Source organism: Cordyceps fumosorosea (genome assembly GCF_001636725.1).
Source record: "Cordyceps fumosorosea ARSEF 2679 chromosome Unknown scaffold_2, whole genome shotgun sequence".
NCBI lineage: Eukaryota > Fungi > Ascomycota > Sordariomycetes > Hypocreales > Cordycipitaceae > Cordyceps > Cordyceps fumosorosea.
The window spans coordinates 295,365-319,061 of record NW_017387302.1 but is presented as its reverse complement, the minus strand read 5'-3'; the positions used below and the strand labels follow the sequence as shown (position 1 = coordinate 319,061).

The 23,697-nt window shown below is 58.0% G+C and overlaps 11 protein-coding genes across 11 annotated transcripts; 7 read left to right on the top strand and 4 right to left on the bottom strand.

Moving 5' to 3' along the window:
• Positions 1–13: 13 nt before the first annotated feature.
• Positions 14–2,471, top strand: ISF_01246 (beta transducin-like protein HET-E4s; the record flags this gene model as incomplete). Its single annotated transcript, XM_018844853.1, has 6 exons — positions 14–883; positions 956–1,151; positions 1,198–1,280; positions 1,328–1,623; positions 1,858–1,941; positions 2,000–2,471. The coding sequence occupies 6 exons, from the start codon at positions 14–16 to the stop codon at positions 2,469–2,471; spliced, it is 2,001 nt and encodes a 666-aa protein (XP_018707619.1).
• Positions 2,472–3,794: 1,323 nt separating this feature from the next.
• Positions 3,795–4,967, top strand: ISF_01245 (vacuolar membrane PQ loop repeat protein; the record flags this gene model as incomplete). The annotated part of the gene is made up of 5 exons (XM_018844852.1): positions 3,795–3,920; positions 3,992–4,091; positions 4,150–4,603; positions 4,657–4,706; positions 4,759–4,967. 5 exons carry the CDS (start codon positions 3,795–3,797, stop codon positions 4,965–4,967), a joined length of 939 nt encoding a protein of 312 aa, XP_018707618.1.
• A 543-nt stretch (positions 4,968–5,510) lies between these two features.
• Positions 5,511–6,893, top strand: ISF_01244 (aspartate semialdehyde dehydrogenase; the record flags this gene model as incomplete). Its single annotated transcript, XM_018844851.1, has 4 exons — positions 5,511–5,541; positions 5,700–5,957; positions 6,026–6,760; positions 6,826–6,893. The coding sequence occupies 4 exons, from the start codon at positions 5,511–5,513 to the stop codon at positions 6,891–6,893; spliced, it is 1,092 nt and encodes a 363-aa protein (XP_018707617.1).
• Positions 6,894–8,304: 1,411 nt separating this feature from the next.
• Positions 8,305–8,820, bottom strand: ISF_01243 (hypothetical protein; the record flags this gene model as incomplete). Its single annotated transcript, XM_018844850.1, has 2 exons — positions 8,305–8,407; positions 8,474–8,820. 2 exons carry the CDS (start codon positions 8,818–8,820, stop codon positions 8,305–8,307), a joined length of 450 nt encoding a protein of 149 aa, XP_018707616.1.
• Positions 8,821–9,991: 1,171 nt separating this feature from the next.
• Positions 9,992–11,684, top strand: ISF_01242 (phosphatidylinositol:UDP-GlcNAc transferase PIG-C; the record flags this gene model as incomplete). Its single annotated transcript, XM_018844849.1, has 2 exons — positions 9,992–10,244; positions 10,339–11,684. 2 exons carry the CDS (start codon positions 9,992–9,994, stop codon positions 11,682–11,684), a joined length of 1,599 nt encoding a protein of 532 aa, XP_018707615.1.
• Positions 11,685–11,832: 148 nt separating this feature from the next.
• ISF_01241 (Heterokaryon incompatibility) lies at positions 11,833–13,596 on the bottom strand (the record flags this gene model as incomplete). Its single annotated transcript, XM_018844848.1, has 1 exon — positions 11,833–13,596. The coding sequence occupies one exon, from the start codon at positions 13,594–13,596 to the stop codon at positions 11,833–11,835; it is 1,764 nt and encodes a 587-aa protein (XP_018707614.1).
• A 3,677-nt stretch (positions 13,597–17,273) lies between these two features.
• Positions 17,274–17,902, top strand: ISF_01240 (Extracellular membrane protein, 8-cysteine region, CFEM; the record flags this gene model as incomplete). The annotated part of the gene is made up of 2 exons (XM_018844847.1): positions 17,274–17,351; positions 17,414–17,902. The coding sequence occupies 2 exons, from the start codon at positions 17,274–17,276 to the stop codon at positions 17,900–17,902; spliced, it is 567 nt and encodes a 188-aa protein (XP_018707613.1).
• Positions 17,903–18,370: 468 nt separating this feature from the next.
• On the bottom strand, positions 18,371–19,465 carry ISF_01239 (Metallophosphoesterase; the record flags this gene model as incomplete). Its single annotated transcript, XM_018844846.1, has 1 exon — positions 18,371–19,465. The coding sequence occupies one exon, from the start codon at positions 19,463–19,465 to the stop codon at positions 18,371–18,373; it is 1,095 nt and encodes a 364-aa protein (XP_018707612.1).
• Positions 19,466–20,309: 844 nt separating this feature from the next.
• On the top strand, positions 20,310–20,776 carry ISF_01238 (mediator of RNA polymerase II transcription subunit 31; the record flags this gene model as incomplete). The annotated part of the gene is made up of 2 exons (XM_018844845.1): positions 20,310–20,420; positions 20,501–20,776. 2 exons carry the CDS (start codon positions 20,310–20,312, stop codon positions 20,774–20,776), a joined length of 387 nt encoding a protein of 128 aa, XP_018707611.1.
• Positions 20,777–21,021: 245 nt separating this feature from the next.
• Positions 21,022–21,431, bottom strand: ISF_01237 (DNA-directed RNA polymerases III 12.5 kDa polypeptide; the record flags this gene model as incomplete). The annotated part of the gene is made up of 2 exons (XM_018844844.1): positions 21,022–21,344; positions 21,422–21,431. 2 exons carry the CDS (start codon positions 21,429–21,431, stop codon positions 21,022–21,024), a joined length of 333 nt encoding a protein of 110 aa, XP_018707610.1.
• Positions 21,432–22,434: 1,003 nt separating this feature from the next.
• On the top strand, positions 22,435–23,223 carry ISF_01236 (ankyrin repeat domain containing protein; the record flags this gene model as incomplete). The annotated part of the gene is made up of 3 exons (XM_018844843.1): positions 22,435–22,455; positions 22,530–22,652; positions 22,744–23,223. 3 exons carry the CDS (start codon positions 22,435–22,437, stop codon positions 23,221–23,223), a joined length of 624 nt encoding a protein of 207 aa, XP_018707609.1.
• Positions 23,224–23,697: the final 474 nt, after the last annotated feature.

Below are 23,697 nucleotides of genomic sequence, written 5' to 3'. Positions count from 1 at the left end.
GGCCATTAACAGCATGTTTCGGTGGTACCGCGATGCGGCGCGCTGCTACGTCTACATGACAGATGTCTCCAAGGTCGAGGACGATGGAAAAGAAGAGGAACAAGGAAAAGAGTCTTGGAGGGCGTCGTTTCGAAACAGCAGATGGTTCACCCGCGGCTGGACGCTGCAGGAACTCATCGCGCCCAAAGTCGTTGAATTTTACTTCAAGGAGGGGGTATTCCTAGGCGACAAGCAGCCTTTGGAGTCCATGATTCGCGACATTACGAGAATCCCGGTGAATGCGCTGCGCGGCACCGTGCTGTCTGAATTCACCATGGCGGAACGCGAGTCGTGGATTCGCTCGAGGAGGACATGGTCTACTCGATGCTCGGCATATTCCACGTCTTCTTGCCTCTCATCTACGGCGAGGGACGGGACGAGGCACAGAGGCGACTGCGAGAACAAGTTCACAAAGCAACCAAGGGTACGTACATTCTGCAGCCCGGGTGACCTGTCCCGTTTCAAGAGCTATCTGACCGTTTCAGGCGCACCAAATGAGGACTTGTCCATCACTTTCAGCCTGTCCGAAGCCCCAGAAGTTCAGCATTTCGTCTCAAGAGAGGCCGAGCTGGCAGAGATACGAGAGCGGCTCCTCTCAGATGGAAGCCGTCGTGTTGTCGTGCTTCACGGTCTCGGCGGGATCGGCAAAACGCAGCTCGCCGTAGCGTACATGAGAAGGTATCGAGATGAGTACTCGGCCGTCTTCTGGCTGAACATCAAAGACGAGCACACCATCCGACAGAGTTTCGTCAAGGCGGCGAAGCAGATACGGCGGCAATATCCTCATTCGCGGCTCTTTACAGAGTTGGGCAAGGGCGACGACACCGGCAAGGCCGTGGAGGCTGTCAAGTCGTGGCTGAGTCTTCCGGGCAACACCAGATGGCTCGCCGTATAAGACAATTACGACGAGACAAAGTCGACGGACGACAAAAGCGGTGCCGGAGTCGACATTGGCGAGTTCCTTCCAACGGCTTATCAGGGTGCTATAATCATCACGACGCGGCTATCGCTCATTGACATCGGGCACGTCATTCGCGTCAAGAAGCTCGAATCCATGGCGGATGGTCTAGAGATTCTCACATCCACATCAGGATGCTCCAATTTGGACCAAGGTGTGTTCTACTTGGAACGACTGTAAGACTCCGCTAACAGTGGCAGTAGATCCGGACGCGACGAAACTGGTTGAGAAGCTGGATGGACTACCACTGGCCCTTGCCACGGCCGGTGCGTATCTGAGACGCGTATGAGCGAGGCTGAGGAGATGTTCCTGCGGGTGATTCGTGGGCAGGAGAAGGTGCTCGGTGCCGAGCATCCGTTGCTGGTCTCCACACTAAACGGCCTGGCGTCCACGTACGCGGCGCAGCGCCGGTTCGCCGAGGCTGAGGCCTTGTACAAGCGGACATTGGACATACAGAAACAACATTGGGGGGCGAACGACACAAGGAGGCTCAGCACGCTCGGTCAGATGGCGAACCTGTGCACGGAACAAGGCAAGGTGGAAGATGCCGAGCAACTGCTCCTACATATCCTAGGGCGGTTCGAGGCGATCAACGGCAAGGGTTCCGAGTCTGCCTTGTGGACACGGTAAGACCTGGGAGCCGTGTATCTGCTCCAAAGGAAGCTGCCGGAGGCGGAAGACATGATTGTGCAGGCGCTCGACGGGCTAAAGACGCTACACGGGCTGCAGCACCTGCATACACTGGGCACGATGGTGAGCCTGGTGTCCGTTCGCGAGTCGCGGGGAAAGCTAGACGAAGCGGAGGCGTTGTGCGAGGAGGTGGTCCGGTTATATGAAGCAATACTGGGCCGCGAGAACAGGACGACGACCGCCATGCGCCTCCAACTGGCCAAACTCGACTACGCACGGGGCTGGCTAGCAGATGCAGAGGCCATCTGCCACACGTTCCTGGCGGAGATGGAGAAGGCATGGGTCAGATGCACTTCAACACCGCATGTATAGCGAGGAAACTGGGCCGCTGCACCACGAACAGTCCCAGCTACGCGAGGCTGGGGCCGCGTACCGGCGGTCGCTCGCCGGTTGGGACAAGGCGTACGGGCCGGGCCACAAGGACCGGCTGCCGCTGGTTTTGAGCCTCGGCCAAGTGTGCATGGAACAGGGACGGCTGGACGAAGCCGAGGCGCTGCTGATGGGTGCGCTGCGCGGGTATGAGGAAGCGCTCACGCCGACGCACTTTGCGCAGTACCGACTGGTGCTCAACGCCGCAGTCGATATAGGTCGCCTGCGCCGCCGACAAGGCAGGTACAGCGAGTCTCGCACACACTACCGCCGTGCGTACGATGGTTATTGCGCGTCCTTGGGGCCGGATGACGTTACGGCGCGCGGGCTCCGGGAGGATCTACGGATGCTGGGGAGGTTGACGCGCGAGACAGGCAGCGACAGGCAGCGACAGTGGCGGCAGTGGCGACAGTGATGGCGACGATGAGGAGATTTCGGCAGGCGAAGAGGAGGGAGGGCATAGAGGAGAGCGCACTCAGGGAGGCGTTCAGCTGGTGACGGATGACTTGGAGGAACGTGTAGAGGCACTGTTTGAAGATGAGATTGTCGCAGAGCCGTGAAATATTGCTGAGGCTGTGCTTGGGGGTGTGCTGCCAGCCACATAAAATGGTGTCAGGTGTCGCGCACCGTCAGGTTCCTCACGCTCTTGCATACACGTTGCTCTCCTCGAAGCACCGTTGGCACCTATGGACGAGTGCGCAACTCGAAACCTCAAGCCAGGGGCCATCTTCGCGGCTTTGAGGACACGGTCCCGATTGTGCAGGCCGTCAAACTACCCTATTTCTTGTGGATGAGCGAGTCTGTGGCCTGCGTCACCAGCGAGGTGATGGTCGAGGAAGTGGCGAGTGTGTGTAGAGTCGCTGTTGAGCAAAAGGGTACTCGTATCGATGGTGAGCGTGGGGTAGAAGATTTCGTACTATAACCTCATCGAGACAGTGAAGTAGCAAAGTCTGTCTAAAAGGAGGCAGTATATAATGCTGTTTGCTATTGATGAATTGATCACATCCGAGCGTCAAACAGCATGAACGTAGGTCAGACTACCTAGCGGGCCGAAGCGGTATCGGCAGCAGGATCAACAGCAGGCCACAAAAACGCCAAGACATGACGCAGCCATCATCGTCAAAGTTGGTGGTTCAAATATCATGCTGCGCTATAAGCAAATCAATCGCAGATATGTAGCTGCAAGATGCGAGATGACTGATCATGTGTTTCGGTGCTTCCGTACTGTAACCGTACTGGGCGGTCAGTGGACAGAAAATTTAACTGTGGCGCGACCCTCGAACGCCAAGCCAACTGTAGCGATGCAGCCACTTCAGCCACCGTACGCCCAAGACAGCTCGAACCCCCCGAGGCCGGCTGCACCAAGTGACAAGCCAACAAGCTGAATCATACCCTACCAGCCAATGGGAGCGTCGCCTTTTACGAATCTGCCCCACGCCAGCGATAAGAAACCTTGTATCCGTGACATTTTCTGCGTATGACTGCAGCGCCTGCCCGCCGCCAATCCTGATCTCGTGAACCCCGACTGACCTGACCGCCGACAATCCAATCTTGATTCTTTAAAATTCGACATTCGACACTTTGCTGCATTTGTCCGCTGCGGTGGGATCTCGCCGATTGAAGTCATTCTATTTATTTTATTGTCTTTTCCGTGCTTAACCCGAAACCGGCTACTAGCTCTCTACCTGGTCGCCAAATCGTCGCTTCGTCGGCGGCAGATAACAGCTTTCTCACGGCAATGGGCTTCCCTCTAACGGCCCTGGCCGGCGTCTTCGCCGCGCCGCACGACGACGGCATGCCGCTGCTCGAGGCCATCTCGGGCATCTTTGGCAGCATCAGCATGGCTTCGTGGATATGTCTGATGGTACGCATTTTGCTCAGCGTCCTTTCCTTTTCTCCGGCAAACCCCGAACACTAACTAACCCGCCCGCCTAGCTGCCTCAAATGGTTGCCAACTACAAGGCCAAGAGCGCCGACGGCATCAGCATGACCTTTTTGGTCGTCTGGATGCTCGGCGACATTACCAATCTTTTGGGTGAGTCCGATCCTTACTGACATGCCCAGCGATAAGCCCAGCTGACCCGGCCGCATAGGCGCCTTCTTCACCCACCTCGCACCGACGGCCATTGCGCTCGCCTGCTACTTTTGCGTCGCCGACTGTGTCCTCATCACGCAGTGCCTGTACTACAACAACCTCAACCGCCGCAGGGCCGCCGCCCGCGCCGCCCACCACCACGCCCACGCCCATGCGAACGAGGACTCGCCGCTGCTCGGCCGCCGTCACAGCGCTTCGTCGCGCCGCGCGAGCCACTCCTCCCAGACCAAGATGCCCATCGGCGACGACGCCCTGGACACGAAGCCCTGGGTGCAGAACCTCGTCAGCCTGGTGGCCGTCTACATCATTGGCTTTCTGGGGTGGTACATCTCATACAAGGCCGGGGCGTGGAAGTCGGATCCCACGCCGCCGTCCGACCCGTCCGAGCAGAGGACGACGCTCGAGGTTGTCGGCCTGATGCTAGGCTACGCCAGTGCCTTTTTCTATCTTGCGTGAGTAACGTGCATGTAACGATAAAAACTGTAGTGTCGCTAACGGTTGGAAGCGCTCGTGTGCCTCAAATCATCAAAAACTACCGCGAAAAGTCATGCGAGGGTATGCTGCCCCCCTCCTAGCAACCTACATAGTACCAGCTAACACCTCTCAGGTCTCGCTCTGCTTTTCTTCCTCCTTTCGCTCACTGGAAATGCCACTTACGGCATCAGCCTGGTCACCTACTCGCAGGACAAAAAGTACCTACTCAATGCCGTGCCATGGCTACTTGGTTCCGTCGGCACGATTTTCGAGGATTCCATCATCTTCGTCCAATTTCACATATACGCCAACAGCGCGCGTGTATCCAACTCGTCGGTATAAAGAGGTTGCCGGGATGTATGCCTCGCTTAGACATTTTTTGGCCGGGGTGGAATTATTTGCATTGACATTGCTTTGTTGGAATCTGCATGCATAAAGGCGTTTTCTCTGCACTGCTGCGGGGCAGGTCTTGGACCGGGTTTCTGAGTCTTTGTTGTTGTTGTTGTTGTTTTTGCAGTTTGTGTTTGTTTACATGATGTGTTAGGCTTTATTATGTCGCGATAGAATCGCTTGAGAGTAGCTATGAATGAATCGTCATTTATCTAACCCCTTCATCGTAGGTTCGTGATGGATGGATGTCTGGCTGATAAGGCAGAGCGGACCCCGAGATTCGTTGCGGCGATGCTCCGATGGCGGGGCAGCAAAGCGCCATTTTGGCGGGGCAGCAGAGCGCCATTTTGGCGGGGCAATCTGCATTGCTCATGAGTCTTGCCGAAATATTTTACGAGGGACATATATATCCTTGCGCTGTTTCACTTTTACATTCTGCCTATTCCTCCACTATCGAATCGATACACGACACTCCGCCAGTCTCTTCTCGTCCCAATGGCCACATCACTACCCCCCAAGAAGTGCGGTACGTCCCATTCCCTCGACCGAGCTCCGATACCCCTCCGGACAAAACCCATGTCGCCTCGTGCCATGCTGGCCAGGCACCTCACCCCCGGCCTCAATGGCAAAAGGATAACTGCAAAAGTCCGAGATTGCTAACACCCGTCCGGTTTCATCGAACAGGCGTCCTCGGCGCCACCGGCTCCGTCGGCCAGCGCTTCATCCTGCTCCTCGCGCGCCACCCCTCACTGGTGCTGCACGCCGTGGGCGCGTCCTCGCGCTCCGCCGGCAAGCCCTACCGGGACGCAGTCCGCTGGAAGCAAGCCTCGCCGATGAGCGCGGCCACCGGTGACATGGTGGTTCGCGAGTGCCGGGCCTCCGAGTTTGCCGACTGCGACGTCGTCTTTTCCGGCCTCGACTCTGACGTGGCCGGCGACATTGGTCCGTCCCCCTTCGCCCCCGCCCCGTCTTTAATATATATGCAGTTTGTCTGACTGATGCTACCCCAGAGATGCAATTCCTCAAGGCCGAGATCCCCGTCTTCTCCAACGCCAAAAACTACCGCCGCGACCCGCTCGTGCCGCTCGTCGTGCCGACCGTCAACCTGCCGCACCTCGACCTGATCCCGCACCAGCGCGCCACGCACAACCTCCAGCGCGGCTTCCTCGTGTGCAACTCCAACTGCGCCGTCATCGGGCTCGTCATCCCCTTCGCCGCGCTGCAGGCCGCGTTCGGCCCCATCGCCACCGTCAGCATCGTCACCATGCAGGCCGTCTCCGGCGCCGGCTACCCGGGCGTCTCCTCCATGGACGTGCTCGACAACGTCGTGCCCTACATCGCCGGCGAGGAGGACAAGCTTGAGTCCGAGGCCCGCAAGATCCTCGGCGGCCTAGACGATGCCAAGACGGCGTTCGTCGAGCAGCAGGGGCTGCGCGTGTCGGCCGCGTGCAACCGCGTGCCCGTGCTCGACGGCCACACGGCGTGCGTCAGCTTGGCGTTTGAGAGGCGCCCGGCACCGTCGGCGGAGCAGGTGAAGGAGGCGCTGCGCGGGTACAGGTGCGAGGCGCAGGCGCTCGGGTGCCCATCGGCACCGGAGCCGCCGATCGTCGTGTTCGACGAGGCGGACCGCCCGCAGCCCCGGCTGGACAGGGACCTCGGCAACGGGTACTCGGTCAGCGTCGGCCGCGTGCGCGAGGACGAGAGCGGCCTCTTTGACATCAAGTTCGTCGCGCTGAGCCACAACAGTAAGTTGTCAAATTGGACGCCGGACGTGGAAACTACGCATACTAACCTTTCGGAACAAAAATAGCCGTCATTGGAGCTGCTGGCTCGTCCATCCTGAATGCCGAGGCCGCCATCCTCAAGGGCTATATTTAAACGCGGCGAGTCCGCTACTCACTAAGGATGTAAACACATATAGACGGCGACTTGGTCAAACAGTCTCACTTCAAAAGAGAAATATCAATTCATTATACGCTGGCTTTTATGCACTTTCGCTATCGACATGACATGTCTCGTAGAGGGACAGCTGACGGCGAGATTCGCAAATCACTCCACGGCTTCGGCCCCGGACGGATTCGGCTTCGGACCGAAGACCTGATGTATTGTCCGCAAGTCCTCCCACCTCGCAATCGCTTCTTCGTCCCACGGGTTGAGCTCCGCCAAATTCTCAAGCAAGGCCACCTCATGCGCCAGCGACCGCCACCAGGCCGCCTCCAGTTTGCGCCAGCGCAACTCCATGAACTCCCTGAGCTGATATGCGAGGTCCCCCAAGGTGCGCATCTTGAGTTCCTTCGTATGCGCTAGAAAAACGTCTTGCAAGTCTTGTCGGACGCCCCATGGGGCCGTGTACTCCTGCGACCAGTGGTCGAGGGCGGCCTCCTGGTCGGCCTGCGTCCCTGCGTTAACCCTCCTTTCGATCTCCCCCTTGACATACACCGCAAAATCGGTGATAAGCTACATCATAGTCCGCGCGGACCTGCCGGGATGATGGGGATTCCAGACGTCCGAGGCGTAGATTGCACCACGCCAACGCCGCCACATGTCCAGAGTCAGGTGTCGAGAAAAACCTATGAAAATAAGGGTGTTCCGTGACAGCAGGCAGTCAGGATGCCAACGAAGATGGTCCTGGACTGTGGCACCATGTTCCCTGGAATCCCAGACGGGTGAGTCGCTGAAATGTTTCCGATCGCCATCCGAATCGGGGAGACTAACCCCGCCGTTGGCTATCAGTCTCTGCAGGTGGAGAGGAAGTATGAGGCTGCCGATGGGACGACCTGGCATTTTCTTTTTGCCGTACGCTGCCAGAGATATCGACGATTAGTGTATGGCGTGGTTGAGAAAATGTAGCAAGTTGAATGTGCTTCCGGATGGATATTGATCTTTAATGTATGACACGTTAGAAAAATGTAGCAAGTTGAACATGCTTCCGGATGGATGGATTGGTTTCCCAGACCTCCCATTTGCAGTGCTCTTGCCTTGCTTACTCTCCAAGTTGGCTCTACCTTCCTCCTATCACCAAGTATTCGGAAGCAAGACTGCAGTCAACTATGCACGTGAAGAAAACAGAGGAAGTAAGGGCAATAGATCATCAACGTTGATTTGTCGATAATCTGCCATCTAGTCCTGCAGAGTTGTCGCCCTCCATTACCATCCTTGAATGCCGCCGTCGCCAATACCCAGTTCCTAGAAATATCCCAACTAATTCTTCCTTTGAAAAGAAAACCTTAAAGAGGGGAAAATTAAAGAGTCTTGTTCTCCGTGCGTGATTTCCCGTGTGACGTTGGCCCTATACGTCCTCATTCGTCTTGTGATCTCCATCGGGGACTCGACCGTTGCGCAATGTAATTACGACTTCCTTCTCGCTGGTTGCTTCTTTCCCGTAGACGTAGCTGTAAAATATACGGTCAGCATAAAATGATACGCGAGAAGCACCGCTATCAGGCGGGCCAACTTACAATAGGGCCAAGTCGATGACCAGATATGCGCACAGCCAGGCGATCGCAAAGACCAACGCCGTCTGCAGCAGCGAATCGGTGGGCCCTCCCGCAGTCTCGAGGAGGTCAGATAATGTAGTGTCTAGTCTGGTCTCATGGCACTTGAGACTTCCGCCGGGCGCCAGCTCTGTGCAGTTGTAGACGAGGATGTGCTCGTCGACAGGGTGCACCTTGGCATACATGGATGAGTAGCCGTGGGGACGAACCAGCTTCCGGCTGCTGGCTGGAATTCCGGGGTTCAAGAAAATTTGTGCGGGAAGTCCCATCGCCCCGGCGGCGAAGGCGGCAAAGAGGGCAAAGGGTCTCATGTGGTGGGAGAGACGGGGGTGAAGGTGTCCGTGTTGGGTTGTCGATGTTGGTTCTTCCTGGCTCAGATGAAGTTGAGGACGCTCACTTTTCAATCCCAAACTTGGAAGCAGGAGCCAGGGAAATGTCTGTTTCTTACACTCGCTTGGAAACAAAGTTTTTTGGCATTTAGATCAAAATTCTGCCACTTGACAGGACTTCTGGGATTGGGTTTTGGCGGCCAACTTTCTCCAGTAGTGCTGTTCCCAGTAGCGTTTTGATGTATAGACGATCTTTGAAAAAGCCTAATAGGGCCAGACCCTGGGCTTGGAGTTTGCGATGATAAAAAGTACACACAGTATGTATATCCGGGCGTGTTGTGTCTTGGGAGGCTTTTCGATGGTTTGTACTTGAGGAGGCAGGCAAGGCAGCCAAGTTGTGCGACGAATGTATTAAATCTGGACTGAGAAAGAGGCGATGCATAAATAAGAGAAACAAGGGATATTTACATTTCTTAGCTAGGTAGATTCAACAGGAGAGACAGGAGACTCTTGTTTCAAGGTGGCTAGAGTTGATTTCGTATAAGCCATCCACGGCCCTATACAGACCGGACTGCCGCCTATCACGCCAAGTGGCGCGGGAGTCTTGTGATTATTTTGCAATACGTAACTAGTACCAGCTACTATCTAAGTTTATGCTTGCTCTTCTCCATGACTCAGGCAAACAATTTCCGTAAATATTAATAGAACCGTCTTATGCAACTCTTCGCCGCAGCAGATCGCCAAGGCTTGCACCAACAGCGCAGTTCCAGTAGTGCGACCCGTGAAGCTCTCCACTATTTTATTTTGGTTGCGCCATCACCTCGCCAGTGCCGAATCTAGAACCACGGTGACGACTTGTCTGGGGCTGAATTCCATACCATCTTGGCATCAACTTTTCTAGTCGGCTCGAGTAACCGACAGTGATACTTTGAAACCGCACTTTCTGTCCCGATCGTCCACGGACCGCGCGCCGAGCCACGCCGTTCCCACCTCTCCTCCCCCCTCCTCGCGCAACCCCCTGGACGACAACGCAACCGTGCTCGGTGCCGCATACTCGAACGACCCCGTTTATCAAATACACGGTTGCGAAGACAGAAACGTACATCGCTCGGGACCTGGCCAAAGGGAACTGCCCGAGGGGCAGCCCGCGATCATGCCGTCGCCTACAGACGACGAGATCCCCTTCCCGCCGCTAAGCAGCCATCATCATCATCGCTCCCACCTCTCCCCCAACGACGCGTGCGTCTCGCCCCCGCGGCGGTATGAGGGCGGCGGCGGAACCAGCGGCGGCGGTGTCGACGGCGCGGCCGACTCTGCCATGCGCATGCGACGACTCAACGGCGAGCGCAGCGGCAGCCGTCGACGCAAGCGAACGTGGAAGAAGCTCATGTGGGTGAAGCAATCATGTACGTTTGTCCACATACATGCACACACGCGCGCCTCTAGTCAGGCAAAGGAGGAACTCAAGTCAAATATGCTAATGCGACGATGATAAAAAAGACCCCGATAACTACACCGATCAGGCCACCTTTCTCGAGAACCTCCAGCGCAACCCCCGCCTCAAGCCGTACGACTTTTGGCCGCTCGTCGCCGACTCGACCGTCATCCTGCAGCACGTCTGCTCCGTCATCATCTTCGTCGTCAGCTTCGTCGCCATCTTCCACTCGCGCGTCTCGCCCGTCGCCGTCGTCAGCTGGAGCTCCGTCGGCACCTTTCTCGGCTGGATCCTCTGGGAGCGCTGGGTCGCCGAGGAGGAGGACCTTGAGGTCGAGCAGCTGCTGTTGCTAAATGGGTCGACAGCCGCCGCGGCAGCAGCAGCCTCACCGTCTGGTGCTGGCTCCGGTTCTACCACCACTGCGGCTGCTGCTGCTGCTGCTGCTACACTTCCCGCAGGCCCGATTGCCCGCCGTAGGACGCGCGCTGGTAGCTTGCGGCGGCCCGTACTACCCATACCGCCTCCGTCCACGGCTGGGTCGTCCGCTGCTAGCTCCGCAACGAACCTGACCCTCGGTGCCGTGTCGCCGCCGCCGGCCAGCATCAGCCGCGCCACATCCGCCGCAGACGTCACCAGTACGACTACTGGTGGCGACCAGGCCGTCGAGTCAAAGCAGCAGCGCCCGTCGCTCCCTCCACGCAGCTCCGCCGGCTCCGAGGTCCGCCGTGTCGAGTTCGCCTACCCAACCGTGCTCCCCGGCGAGGAGAGCCGGCTCATGCAGCGCCTCGGCACCATCAAGTCGGCCGTGCTCATCTACTCGACGCTCCTCGGCCTCAGCCCGATCCTCAAGTCGCTCACGCGCTCCACCTCGAGCGACAGCATCTGGGCCATGTCCTTTTGGCTGCTCGCCATCAACATCTTCTTCTTCGACTACTCGGGCGGCGTCCCCGTCGCCGGCGCGGGCGTCGCCGCCGGCGGCGGCTCCCAGTTCCCGGCCTCCCTCTCCACCAACGCCGCCCTCATGGCCTCCACCGTGCTCGCCAGCCGCCTGCCCGACACCACCCAGGTCTTCTCGCTCACCCTCTTCAGCATCCAGGTGTTTGGCCTGTTCCCCGTCTTCCGGCGGCACGTGCGACACCGCGCGTGGCGGTACCACGTGCTGCTGACGGTGCTGCTGGTGCTCGGCGCGGGGCTCGGCGTCGGCATGGTGCTGGGCGACGGGGGCGACGACGGGGCGCCGTGGCCGTGGAGGAGGGGCCTGGTCGGCATGGTGGTTAGCTTGCTGATCGCGGCGCTGGCGGCGGGAGGGTGCAGCTGGTGGCTGATTGGTCTGCAAAAGTACAAGAATGAGATTCGCGGCCCGTGGGACCCGGCCAGGCCCATCATCATGAGCAGGCCTCGATGGGACTGAGGGCGATGCTGCGCCTGTCTCGGACGAAACTCTGTACACTGGCTGTAATCACGATGCACCACGACTACTGCAGATACGATAATAGATAGTAATTCATCCATCAGTTCGTCTACGCTAGCCGTCTTCTCTTACTGAATCACGGTCACAACTAATCCATGTCCTCAATGTCCAGCACCCACATCTTCTCCCTCAGCACCACTTCGTGGGTGATGCGTACGCGCCACGGAAAGTCCTCCAGGCGGAGCCCGCCGGCGCGGCGGTCCCCGCGGAAGAGGTAGTCGCTCCGCGGCACCGTCATCCACGACGGGTGCAGGATGGCCTCGGGCGAGTTGGGCGCGATCGGGGGCCGCACGCCGGGGCTCGACAGCATGCCACCGTACTGCGCGACCGGGTTGAAGTCGGCGTCGAAGCCGACCTTGAGCGCGTAGCTGCGCGTCTTGGTGCGCACCCACAGCGCGGCGACGGTGCCGCCGCCGCCGGGCGGGAGCGTCACCACGCGCGCCGAGTCGTCCCACGCGCGGCCGCCGGGCGCCAGGTACACCTCGGACAGCGGGTAGTCCGGGTCGGCGGGGTCGGGCACGGTGACGACGCGCACGGGCAGCTTGCGGATGTAGAAGCCGTATACCTCCTTGGGAGCCAGGGGGGCCTTGGGGGCAGGGACAGCGCTGCTGGTGGTCTTGGCGTGGACGGCGACGGTCGTCGTGTTGCTGCTGCTACTGGCTGCGGTCGGGGAAGACGTGCCTGGTGCTGTCCGCCTCGTCCTCGGCCGCGCCGGCTCGGGGTCCGTCTGGCGGACGTATATCTTGCGGTACTTGACAGTCTGCGTCAGGCCCCGCGGGAACCCCTGCAGCGCGCGACTTTCCCGGCCAGCGTCGTCGTCGTTCTCGTTGTCGAGACGCACGCGCGCGTACTGTCCCTCCTCCGGCAGCATGCGCAGGTAGATACCGACACGGGGATCCTGAGCGCTGCCGTAGTTCTCACAGTCCAGCGCGGCCAGGAACGTCTCCGGGCCCCACGGCACGACGGGCATCTCGAGCGCGAGGCCACGGTTCGTCACGCTGTACGGCTGGTGGTTCCAGCGCTGGCGGGCGACGACGACGTCGGCGCACCCCGCAAAGTCGGCGGGCGAGTGCGCGAGCAGGCCGGTCCTGCGCTCGTCCGGAGCCCCGCCATCACCGGCGTCCCACGCAAACAGCGACTGGTCGTCGGAATCCTTCATGATCTCCTCCTGTAGGCGGCGGAACGCGCGCGCGCCGCCCTCGCCGTAGAGCGTGGGCATGCTGACCCCAAAGAGACCGAGCAGGCTGTAGGCGCGGTCCTCGGGGCGCGTGGTGACGCGGCTGGCAGCCCAGGCCATGCGCTGCGCGACACTGCGGTCGGTGACAGCTGCCTCGCCGCGGAGCACGTCGGCATCGATGCGGGTGGCGAGTGCGATGCGCTCGGTGAGGGGCTCGGCGTCGCGGGTGCCTAGCTCCTCCCACGCGGCATCGTAGAAGACGACGTGCGCGGGGGCGAGGAGCTCCTGGAGCGTCCAGCCGCGCGTGAACCAGGCGCTGGCCTCGAACGCGGCGGGTACGGCGGCGGCGTCGGGTACGTCGGACAGGAAGGCGTAGCAGAGGGCGGCGTCGCGGTACCAGGCGTACATGGAGTTGAGGGCCTCGGAGAGCTCGGCTGATGACGTCTTGTCGATGCAGCACGTGTCAACCCAGGCGTAGGCAAGGCCATCGCGCAGGGTTTGCGCACAGCACTTCTGGATCTTGGCGTAGCCGGCCTTGGAGGCGGCCCGGCCGGCTTGCAGGTCCTGGAGGGAGACTTCACCGTCGAGCCAGCGGTGCGAGAGGATAGCGTACTCGGGGACGGCGCTGCCGAAGAACTCCTCGAGGGCGAGGGTAGACGCGTTGAGGAGCCTCATATCGGTAGGTTATCTAGCACGAGCTTCTCGCGAGGTTTCTATAAAGATAGTCAGCGGGCACGGAAATGGATAGACAGCCCGGATATAAACAACTTTAAGCATACTTGCCATTTTGTCCTCGGCTGTGCCTACTTGCCTATTTGGTGACCCATGGCTTCAGCTGTAGCTCGCAAATCCATATTAATATGGGATTTATTTCAGCTACGGTGCCAGGGCTTCAGCCGCAGATGATGGAAGCAAGGTTGGCTCGACAAACGACAAACGACAAACGGAGAAAGGGAAGCATCGCGAGAGCTCCGAGACAAAGAGCTTCGGGGTTCACTGTGCAGACAGATGCCATCGAGTTGACAGTTCGCATACGCGGGGTGAAGAGGCGCATAATCCTACAGCGATATTGACTGATGCCAGGAAGCAAATTGGCAATCTCCAGCTTCTGACCCCGGTTTGTGAGGGGTTCGGCAAGCGGAGCCACTCAGCGTCTCACCTCAAACCAAGATCAGCGCATTTTTGCGCTTTCTATGTATTTGTAACAAAAGACCTTGGGACGAAATTAAATCTCAGTTAAATTGAATTAAATCGCAACCCTTATTCATTCAAGTCCTTGGCCAGAAGTCAAAGTACGCGGCCAGGGCGGACGGGACTGTCCTGTCAAAGACTGGAGCCAAGTTTCAAGCTTGTCGATCATCACGGACTGCACACTCAAGGGTGTGTCGCGTTTGACTAACGTGACTATTGTGAAATGGAGGACGAGATGGCCATCAGCTGTCGAGGACCAGTGATGTGTGCATATCACAGATCCGAGATTTCGTGTGCTTCGTACGCTGGCTTGCAGATGTGCTGGCGAGTTGATTGACTAGGATTTACTGCAAAGGGACGACGCGAACCCTTGCGTCTATTTTGGAAAGCGACCTCGTATTCAAAAGTTATGCGATGGAGCATGTGCTTCGGCAAGAAGCTCGCACAGCCAGCAATAGCACTGAGCGGCATGTAGACTCCTAAGTTGGTACGTCGTGGTACAATAGCAGCGAGAAGCAACGTTGGGTACAGGCGGGAAAGAAGGAGAAAGGAAAGCACTGATTGAACCTGACGTACACGTAATCCAGGGGTCGATTGGTAGAAAATAGTTTTCTGCCTCGGCTTGTGAGGTTAATGGCTGGCTGGGCCAAGAAGGCTGGTCTGATGTGGTTGTTGAGCTACAGCGCCGGGCTGTCAAGCTGGTGTGACGGCCGCATTGTGACAGTCTGGCCGGTCGCATTGATCTACAGTGCGCTAGCGCTGAAGCGTCGGGCGCTACGCAGTCGTGGTGGTGGTTTGTCTTGCGTGGTGTAGTGGTAGTTAGGGACGGTTCGCTGGTGTGGTTGCCGGGTGCAGCGACATTTCCGTTGTCTGAAACAAAAGATGCTGGGATGGTGGGATGAATACGGGCGATGCACGCGCTTGCAGCCAAAATCGACAATGGGATGGAACGTTGTTGGGATGTCATGGGAATCCTGTCCAGTCAGCCTGCAAGGAAGGTCAGTGGGCGCCTTTACGAGCGACCATGTACACGCAAACATCTTTGTAACAAGGACAAGGGAAGCAGGCGCTCGCTGGGGGGCTGAGCAGGACCCGTGGACGTGGTGGAGGGCGACGCAACCAGAGGTCCAAGATATTAATAGAAAAAAAGACTGGATGCTGAAGCATGATGGGCAAGGCACACAGAGCGGGCCGACGGTTTGTCCGGCCGGGCAGCTGCAGAACACAGTACTGATGTACTACCTGTACCAAGCCGTTGCACAGCCCCTGAAGGCTGGCAAGCCATGAGTTATTTCCAGCGCCAAGAAGGAAATGATGGGATTTGGATCAATTCAAATTGAAGATGACTGGGAGGAAATCAACAACTTCAACCAGCTTCCCCACGCTTGTTGAAGAGCGCTCTGGTTCTAATCTGTACATTTCAACGTAATGCAACCCTGCGTGACGCTGTCACCACTTTCACTTGTCGTACCTGGGAATTGTTGACTGGTCTAGAATCGGGGTCTAACCCCACTGTCGCAGAACGCATGGCAGGGCAACGAGGGTCGTTACGGGGGGCGACATGATTATTGATTCCGGCCAACGACAGAAATCCGAGTCAATTCATTTCATTGTCTTTTTTCTGTCTCTTGCCAGCAACAGCTTATTTCCTTTTTCTGCCGTTCCCTAGACAGAGCTAAAAGTATTGCTCCTTGCCTCCTCCCTTCCCCATGTAACCCCGTAGCAGAATCGAAACTTGGCAGATGGAAAAGAAAACAAGCTCCTGCTAAAGGAGCTGCCAAGTGGGGGCCAAGCTCTTGCTCCCCCATATTGAGGCGAGAAGACTCCACTGGCTTCTCGCCACTGCTGCAAAAACAAGGTGGTCAACAATGCCACTGCCTGAAACTCTGCCGAGAAAAGTTTTCGATTTGCGAGAGGGTGCAAAATTGAATCGACAATGCAAGCGGACAAGGAGGGAGCGGCCACTACCAGGCCATTGGGCGTTTTTGAGCGTTGGCTGGGCCGTTAGCAGCCGTGCGGCTCTGTGCAGTTCTCGCCGCTGTCTCTCACCCCCCACCGGTGACACGCCCCCAGTCTTTGCAGCAGCTGTTTCCAGCTGGGGTGTCGGGTCATCGCCAACCCCAACCCCATCGCCAGACCAAGGCCGCAGAAAGGCCAAGCGCTTGGCCTGGTTTGCTTAGGATACTTTGTTAGGTAAAGCAGCGGCTGTGTGGCTGGCTTTGCTGGCGTCACTATGGGGAAGAGAGAGAAGATCCAAGAAAAAGTCAATCCTGGCTGGCTTCCAGAGTTTCGAGGGGAAGCCGATAAGTCGAGACCAAGCCTCGGCGCGCCAATGGGAATGGCGCCTCGGTCGTTTGAGCTGCCCTTGGGTATAACCTGTAGGTTAAAACTAGGCCAACAAAAGTTGGCTTTGTTACTGTTGCGTCGGCCGAAGGGACGTGGTACATCCAGTTGATCAGGTACCTTTTGCGCTTGAGAGTTCGTTCCCTTTGGACCATTGCATGTACCGCTGGACCCAAGTGATGGCCTGGAGACGAGGCTCTTTCAGCACCAAACGCGGCAACGCCACGCGTACCTGGGCGGCGACAGCGCACTTGGTGCCAGCCGCCAAAAGATTATGCGAGCTGCACCACCGCCACAATATTTTCCATCTCGGCGGCAAGTGAATTTTTCAAGCTTTTTTTTCCTCCTCCTTCAGTTCCCAATTGCCTTCTGTCCTCGAAGGCCAACCACACACCACAACATTGATCCGCGAGCCTGTTGCTGCATTCTCCCCCCAGCTGTTTAGAAAAGTACCTTGTACCTAGGTACCCACTGCCTGCTCCCTCTCCACCGAGATCTCCACACCATCTCCACACCCACCTGGCAGGAAAGCTCCACGTCTCTTGTCTGTTCTGGTAATCCTCCCGTCGCTTTACTGGTACGTAGTCAACGGTACTCGTCGTTCCCAGCAACAAGCTGCCCAGCAGAAAACAAAAATATCTTCTCCCCCTGGTCAACCTCCTGCACCTCTCCCAGACTTTAAAAGGCCCAGCTTCCCTCCTATCCCTTCACCCCCGCCTCTGTCCTCCCTCATCCACACACCTATCTCCAGATCTCAGTCTTGCTTCGATCCAAGTCAACTTTTCTTTCTCCTCTACCTACACCATCAATCCATCAAGATGAAGTTTTCCATTGTCCTTGCTGCCGCCGGTCTTGCTGCCGCTCAGCTTGACATCTCCCAGATCCCTTCGTGTGCTGTATGTGCAACTCGCGTACCAACCAAACTTGCGAGCCCCGACTAACAACAGTGCTTCCACAGCTTGGCTGCCTCACTACGGCCGTGGCCTCGACCGGCTGCTCCCTCACCGACTTGTCGTGTCTCTGTGGCAAGAAGGACCAGCTCGAATCGGCGTCCAAGCCCTGCATTGATTCGAAGTGCGACGCCGCCGATATTGCCAAGGCCCAAGGCCTCGCCAATCAGCTCTGCGGCAGCTCCTCTGCTTCTGGCTCGGCCTCCTCTACCGGCTCCGGCTCGACCTCGGGTACCGCCGCTCCCACCACCACCAGCGCTACCATCACCGGCACTGGCGTCGTCCCTCCCGCGACCACCGCCTCCACTGGCCGCAGCACCGCTCTGCCCGGCAACGGCACCTCCACCAGCCACGCCACCAGCAGCACCCGCTCCGGCTCTGGCACCGCCACCACCTCGGGCGCCCAGACCACCACCTCCGCCCCCGGCTCCAGCGGTGCCGCCGGCCCCGTTGCTGGTGCCCTCGCTGCCCTTGCTGCTGCCGTCTTTGCTCTGTAAGCGTCTCGCGCAGTTCCTTGTATAGACTGGTCAGGCCTGCATGGCGGGTGTGTAGACGGAAAGGTGTGTGTGGAACTCCCTTTAATACGTGGATCAAATCTGGGAGTTCACAAATGTACGTGGGAATCGACGGATGGTGGATACGAGAATGGCCTATGGCCTACCATGTGTAAAAGTTGGCCCTAAGCCGGCCGCTACGTTAATTAATGCAATCATATCAATGTATGACTATGCTCCCAACACTATTACCTTCGGCCATGTCAGTGTACTTACTTGTAAAGAGTCTTGAGCATGTCTGCAGCATCGTCTTGGCGTGCATCCTGAGCCCCGATCTGTCACAGCTAGCATCTGGTGGCTGGCGAGATAAGATGAAGCCAACGCTAGTAGTCACAACTTTAACGAGAGAAGCACTACATATGTACACTTTGAATAAGACTAATCTCATCCCATCTTGCAGCACTAGTTGCATCAAGTATTTGAAGGCGCCTCGTCCAACTCCATGTCGACAATAAACGGCAACTGCGACGGTTCCTGCCTGTACCCTTGAATCGCCGCGTTCACAAACAGCGTGTGCTCTCCGTCTCGTTCCCCGTCCACGTCCAGGGGTTTAACCTCCTCCTCCCAGTCGACGCGCACGCCCATCTGCGCGCTCCAGTCCAACAGCTGCGCTATCTGCGCCTCCGTGGCCGGGGGATCCAACCACGTCATGGGCTTGACCTCGCTCAGCTTGACGATGCTTCGCTCCGCCGCAAACCCCCCCTCCTCCTCCGTCTCCTGCCCCTGCCGTCCATTGATGTCATCCGGTTTTGTCGTCGACTTCTTCTTCTTCCACCGGACGAGGTGCGCACCCCACGCTTCGTGAATGTGTCCGAAGCAGTGCACGCGCGGGCGGACGCGCGCCACCGCGGCGCGCAGTTCCGGGCAGCCGGCGTGCTCCGGGGCGTAGCCGTACTGCGGGAGCGAGAAGCCGGCGAGGTCGAGCACGCCGCGCGGCGGGCCGTGTGTCATGACGACGTCGACGACGCCGCCGCGGGGCAGCGGGCCGGAGAAGAAGGCGTGGCCGTCGGCGGGCTCGTACTGGAAGCCCCAGACGCCAAAGGCGGGCGTCCACGGGCTGGCGAGAAGGCGGAGCAGCGCGCCGTTGGGGAGCAGCAGCTCGTGCGCGCTCTCCCCGCCCAGGTACACGACGCCGTCCTCCTTGGCCTCCTCAATCATCTCCAGCGCTTCCGTGCGGTATTCGGGGTCCTTGTATCCCGCGCCGGTGTCGTGGCTCCAGAAGGCCGCGTCGAGGAGCCGGTCGTGGTTGCCGGGGATGACGACCTTGAGCGGCGCGCGCAGGCGGCGTAGCATGTCCAGGGTGCGGCGCAGCTCGCTCGGCGTGCTGTGTGTGGTGAGGTCGCCGCAGTGCAGGGCGACGTCGGCTGCGGGCAGCGGCGCGCGGTAGCCGGTCGTGGCGACGACGAAGTCGCTCTCAGCAGTGAGGGCGTCGCGGGCCGCGGTGGTCTCGGGGCTGTGCCCGTGAGTGTCGGACAGGATGAGGATGCGTGTCTTGATTCGTGCCATGATAACCAGCGGCAAGACGGGTGTGTGAGATGGTGGATAAGGATAAAGGTGGGAGGAAGGAGACAATGTTGCGCTGGTGCCTGGACGGTTATAAGACAGCGTTGGGCATGTCTAACACGGCGTGACCGTGGGGGCTGGAGTACGTGAATTGAACGACGGATGGTTGAAGTCATATGCCTTGCGATTTTCTTTCTTTTCTTCTTTAATTGTCCTCTCTCATATTGCTGCGGTATTCTACTTGGTTGTATTTGTTGTATTCTTCTGTCTGTCCTTCCCGCACTTTTCTTCATATGTTGTTCTGTTAGTTATTCACACCCAGGTAGCGTTACCCTTTTTTAAGGACAGGCTGGCGGGCGTGGCTTCTTCATGTATGAATTGGAGGCAATTCGCATGCGGATTTTGCAACAATACAGAAAGCCCCATCGTCTTCCAGGGCAGACGAACTTTCTTCGCCTTCGTGGCGTTGCCAATGCCTTCCACATGCTGTTGCTTGGAGGGTACAGGGTACGAGGCTGAGACGGCTGCGGCGCACATTGCAAAAAATCCACGAACAAGAGGCAGATCCAAGATGAATTGGTTACAGCTTCGATCCCCTTGCTTATAGAATTTGAATCTTTGCCAAAATTATTAACTTTTCTCTCCCACGATCGTGCGTGATTCTACCCAACGAGTCGAGAGCGCGCAAACATAGCCAGACAGTGACGTGACACCCACTGTTGTAGGGCGGGGCCAACAAACGGTGCTGCCTCGTCAAACCAAGACCTAGCACCAACAAACCGCGATCGAGCATTTGAGGCCGCACCGCACCTCGCGCCGGCCACATCTGTCGAAAGAACTAGACGCCATGGCGGCAGAGTCGAGCGACGTGCACATGACTTCGTCCCCGCCGCCCGCGCCGCCCGAGTCCAGCGAGCCGCGCTACGGCGGCTACTCGCGATTCGAAATCGAGCTCGAGGTAAGCCAACCCTGTCCCATCTCACCAACCCCTCCCGAGGCCCAATCCCGACAACAAGCTGACAGCAAACTTCCATGTAGTTTGTCCAGTCTCTCGCGAACCCCCTCTATCTCAACCACCTCGCGGCGCAGAAGCTGCTGACGCAGCCGGCGTTCGTCGCCTACCTCGCCTACCTGCAGTACTGGAGCCGCCCGCCGTACCTCAAGTACTTGACGTACCCGGGGCCAACGCTTCGCCATCTCGAGCTGCTCCAACAGGAGCGCTTCCGACAGGATATCATGAGCCCAGACCTGGTGCAGCGGCTGGTGGAGGAGGGCATGCGGAGCGCGGTGCAGTGGCACCGGGAGGGGGCCTGAGCAAGCGGGAAGGGTGAATGACGAAGCTACGATTATCTGTATATTAGGATTTGGAAATATTTGTATAAAATCCAACGGGACAGGGACCAAGAAAGAAGCATATTTGAAACCTTGGCAGAGAACGTCAAATCCTATGCGAGTGCTATTTGTAACGCCAACCCATGCAATGCCGACCTAGACACCGATACTATATCAAAGACAACGAAAACACAAGAGAGAAACGCGGACGGGCAGCCCCGGATTCCCTAATTCTCCCGCCACCGATGCCCACACACCATGCACTTGTAGAAGCTCGTCATCGGCTCGTCGGCGCTGCGGATCTGGACCTGGTAGAAGGCGGCCTCGAGGCCGTCGCAGGTCTCGGCAGGGCACTGGACGCGAGCCTTTTGGGCATTGTCCCAGGCGCCCGGCCCGCCAAAGACGTCCTCCTTCTCCTTGCGTTCGTAGATGCGCCGCGAGAAGACGGGCTCGGTGATGGTGTGCTCGAACGGACAGGTGCGGCACTCGAGGCGGTTGGTGCCCTGGTTGGTGCGCGACACGGTGAGGATGTTGGCGCAGTGCGGGCAGACTATGGGAAGGGGATGTTAGAGGAGGAGAAGCTGACGCAGAGAGAGAGAGAGAGGGCTTGGCCTTGGGGGATGGTACAGAGAAGCATGATGGCGGCGTCGCCGACGGCGTGACTGTGGGTGGATGAGTCACGGCTTGGGAGGAGAGCGGCGATCGCTTGGTGTGAGACCGATGTCGAATGCAGCAGCGGCTGTGTTATCGCAGGATATCTAGTCGTGGAGAGCGTTTGCGCAAGCTGGCGGCCAAAAAAGTTGCGTCTTGAATTAATTTTTGAGATAATGGTGGGGTTGGTGACGATTTGGCCCGCGCCCCACCATTCGTTGACAGCAAGCCAACATGCGATTACTTTGCTACATGGAGTCATCTACATGATGCATAATAAATATATTATTCATTATTTATTATAGCAAAATTGTCTCTGTGAGAAAGAAAGAAGCATTTCTGTTCATGTGTTGTCTATCATGCTATACTGTGTTGCAGTCCTTTGATTGGAGGTAAGTTGCAGCTCTTTGCATGAAAAGAACTAGGGTTATTGAAATGAATAATCTGTCCCAAAAATTGTCTTCAATCAAAATATTGGATAAATATCAAGATAAAAATAACCTCTCTCCTCGCGTGCGCCGTGAGCAAACCATTCATGCCGCGACGTCCTGGTGTAAGCCCGGTTTCAGGTCGCAGTCCTGCCCCGTGGCCACTCATCAGCCACACTCTATTCAATCTAGACACCGATCTTTGCCAATTGAAGCAAGAAAGATTCTTCTGCCCTGCCCCTTACGACATTTTCGATAATAACTACGGAAAAATCAGCGCCAGACGCAAGCTTCAGGCGGCCAACTTGACCACACCACCAACCACAACCTGCGCCCCGCTGCTTGCCGTCCTGCGCCACAAAACGAGGGGCCGAGCTGGCGTAGCGTCAAAACGTCGCCGCATCAACCAGCACGTTAACCGCCCGCGTTCGCATCTGCCTGGCCGGAGAGGTTGATACTCGTTTGACTGTATACACCAAAGCAAAATAGAGGCGATAGACGCATCATATAGACACAGAACCCCTCACAAGCGCCGACGTTCCCCAAGTGCCCCGCGCGACCATGGCAAACGAAGAGCACGAGGTGAGACGAAGCTTCTCTCAACACGCTATCCGAATCCTATACTGACGAACCTCTTTTTTCCCCCCTACCACCAGGGCGCCTCACCACAGGAGCTCCTCATCGAGGCCTGCCGACGCAACAACACCGACCTCCTCACCGAAGTCCTCGCTGGCCGACCCGACGCCGAGATCACCGCGCTCCTCAACCGCACCACCACCGTCCTCGGCAACCACCCTGCAAGCCCGCCCCCCCCCCCCCTCTTCTTCTTCACCGCGCCTTCCCACTGACAGGGTAGAAAAAACAGACGAGATCATCGACCTCCTCCTCGACCAGCCCGACTTCGAGTGCGACCCCGTCCGCCCCCGCGACGGCGACACCCCGCTGCACGCCGCCGTCCGCTGGCTCAACGGCGAACCGCCCGCCCAGCGCGAGTTCGGCGCCGCGCTCGTCGGCATGATGCTCGAGGCCGGCTCGGACCCGCGAAGGCGCAACAGGGCCGGGCTGACGCCCGCGCAGCTCGTGGACCCGGCCAACGCGGAGCTGCGCGCGCTGATCGACGGGCACCAGTACGCGGCGCAGAACGCGGGCGATTTTGTCGAAGTGGCCGGCGTGTCGGCGGCAGCGCCGGCTGCGGTGCCCCCGCCGCCCCCGCCGCCGGGACAGGCACCGCCGCCGCCGGGACAGGCGGCGCCGGGACTGCCGGTGGATGAGGACGCCGAGTTTAGTGGTAGTGATGATGAGGACCGCGCGGAGTGGGAGAGGAGGAAACGAGAGACGGCTCAGAGGTAGCGGGGCGAGGAGAAGAGAAAATAGATGGGATTGTGGGAGCGTCTCTGGTAAAATACAAGCAGGCCATGGGTAGCAAGGACCATGGATACGAATCATGAGTCAAGTCTTTACATTTAGTACCATGTAGATCAAGCCATACACAACTTTGCACATTTCAATTCAACGACACAATTTGTTATTTGTGGTAACTAGGACATAGCCAAGACAACCCCCAAGGCAGCAGTTAGAATAAACAGCGAGCTGCGCGCTCTCTCTCTAGAAGACGTCTCGTCAACGGACTGCTTGTTTTCGTTTACAAAGGAAGCATTACCAAGCCTCCTAATTGACAGCTCTGACAGCTTGCCCCCACTCGCCAGCTCGTACATCTGTGCCGCCAGCTGGTTTAGGATATCTGTTGAGCGTCCAGCCGGACACCAGATAATCTTCCAGCCACCACCTTTGGGCACAATGAATGTCGAGCTGCGATCGTCAAAG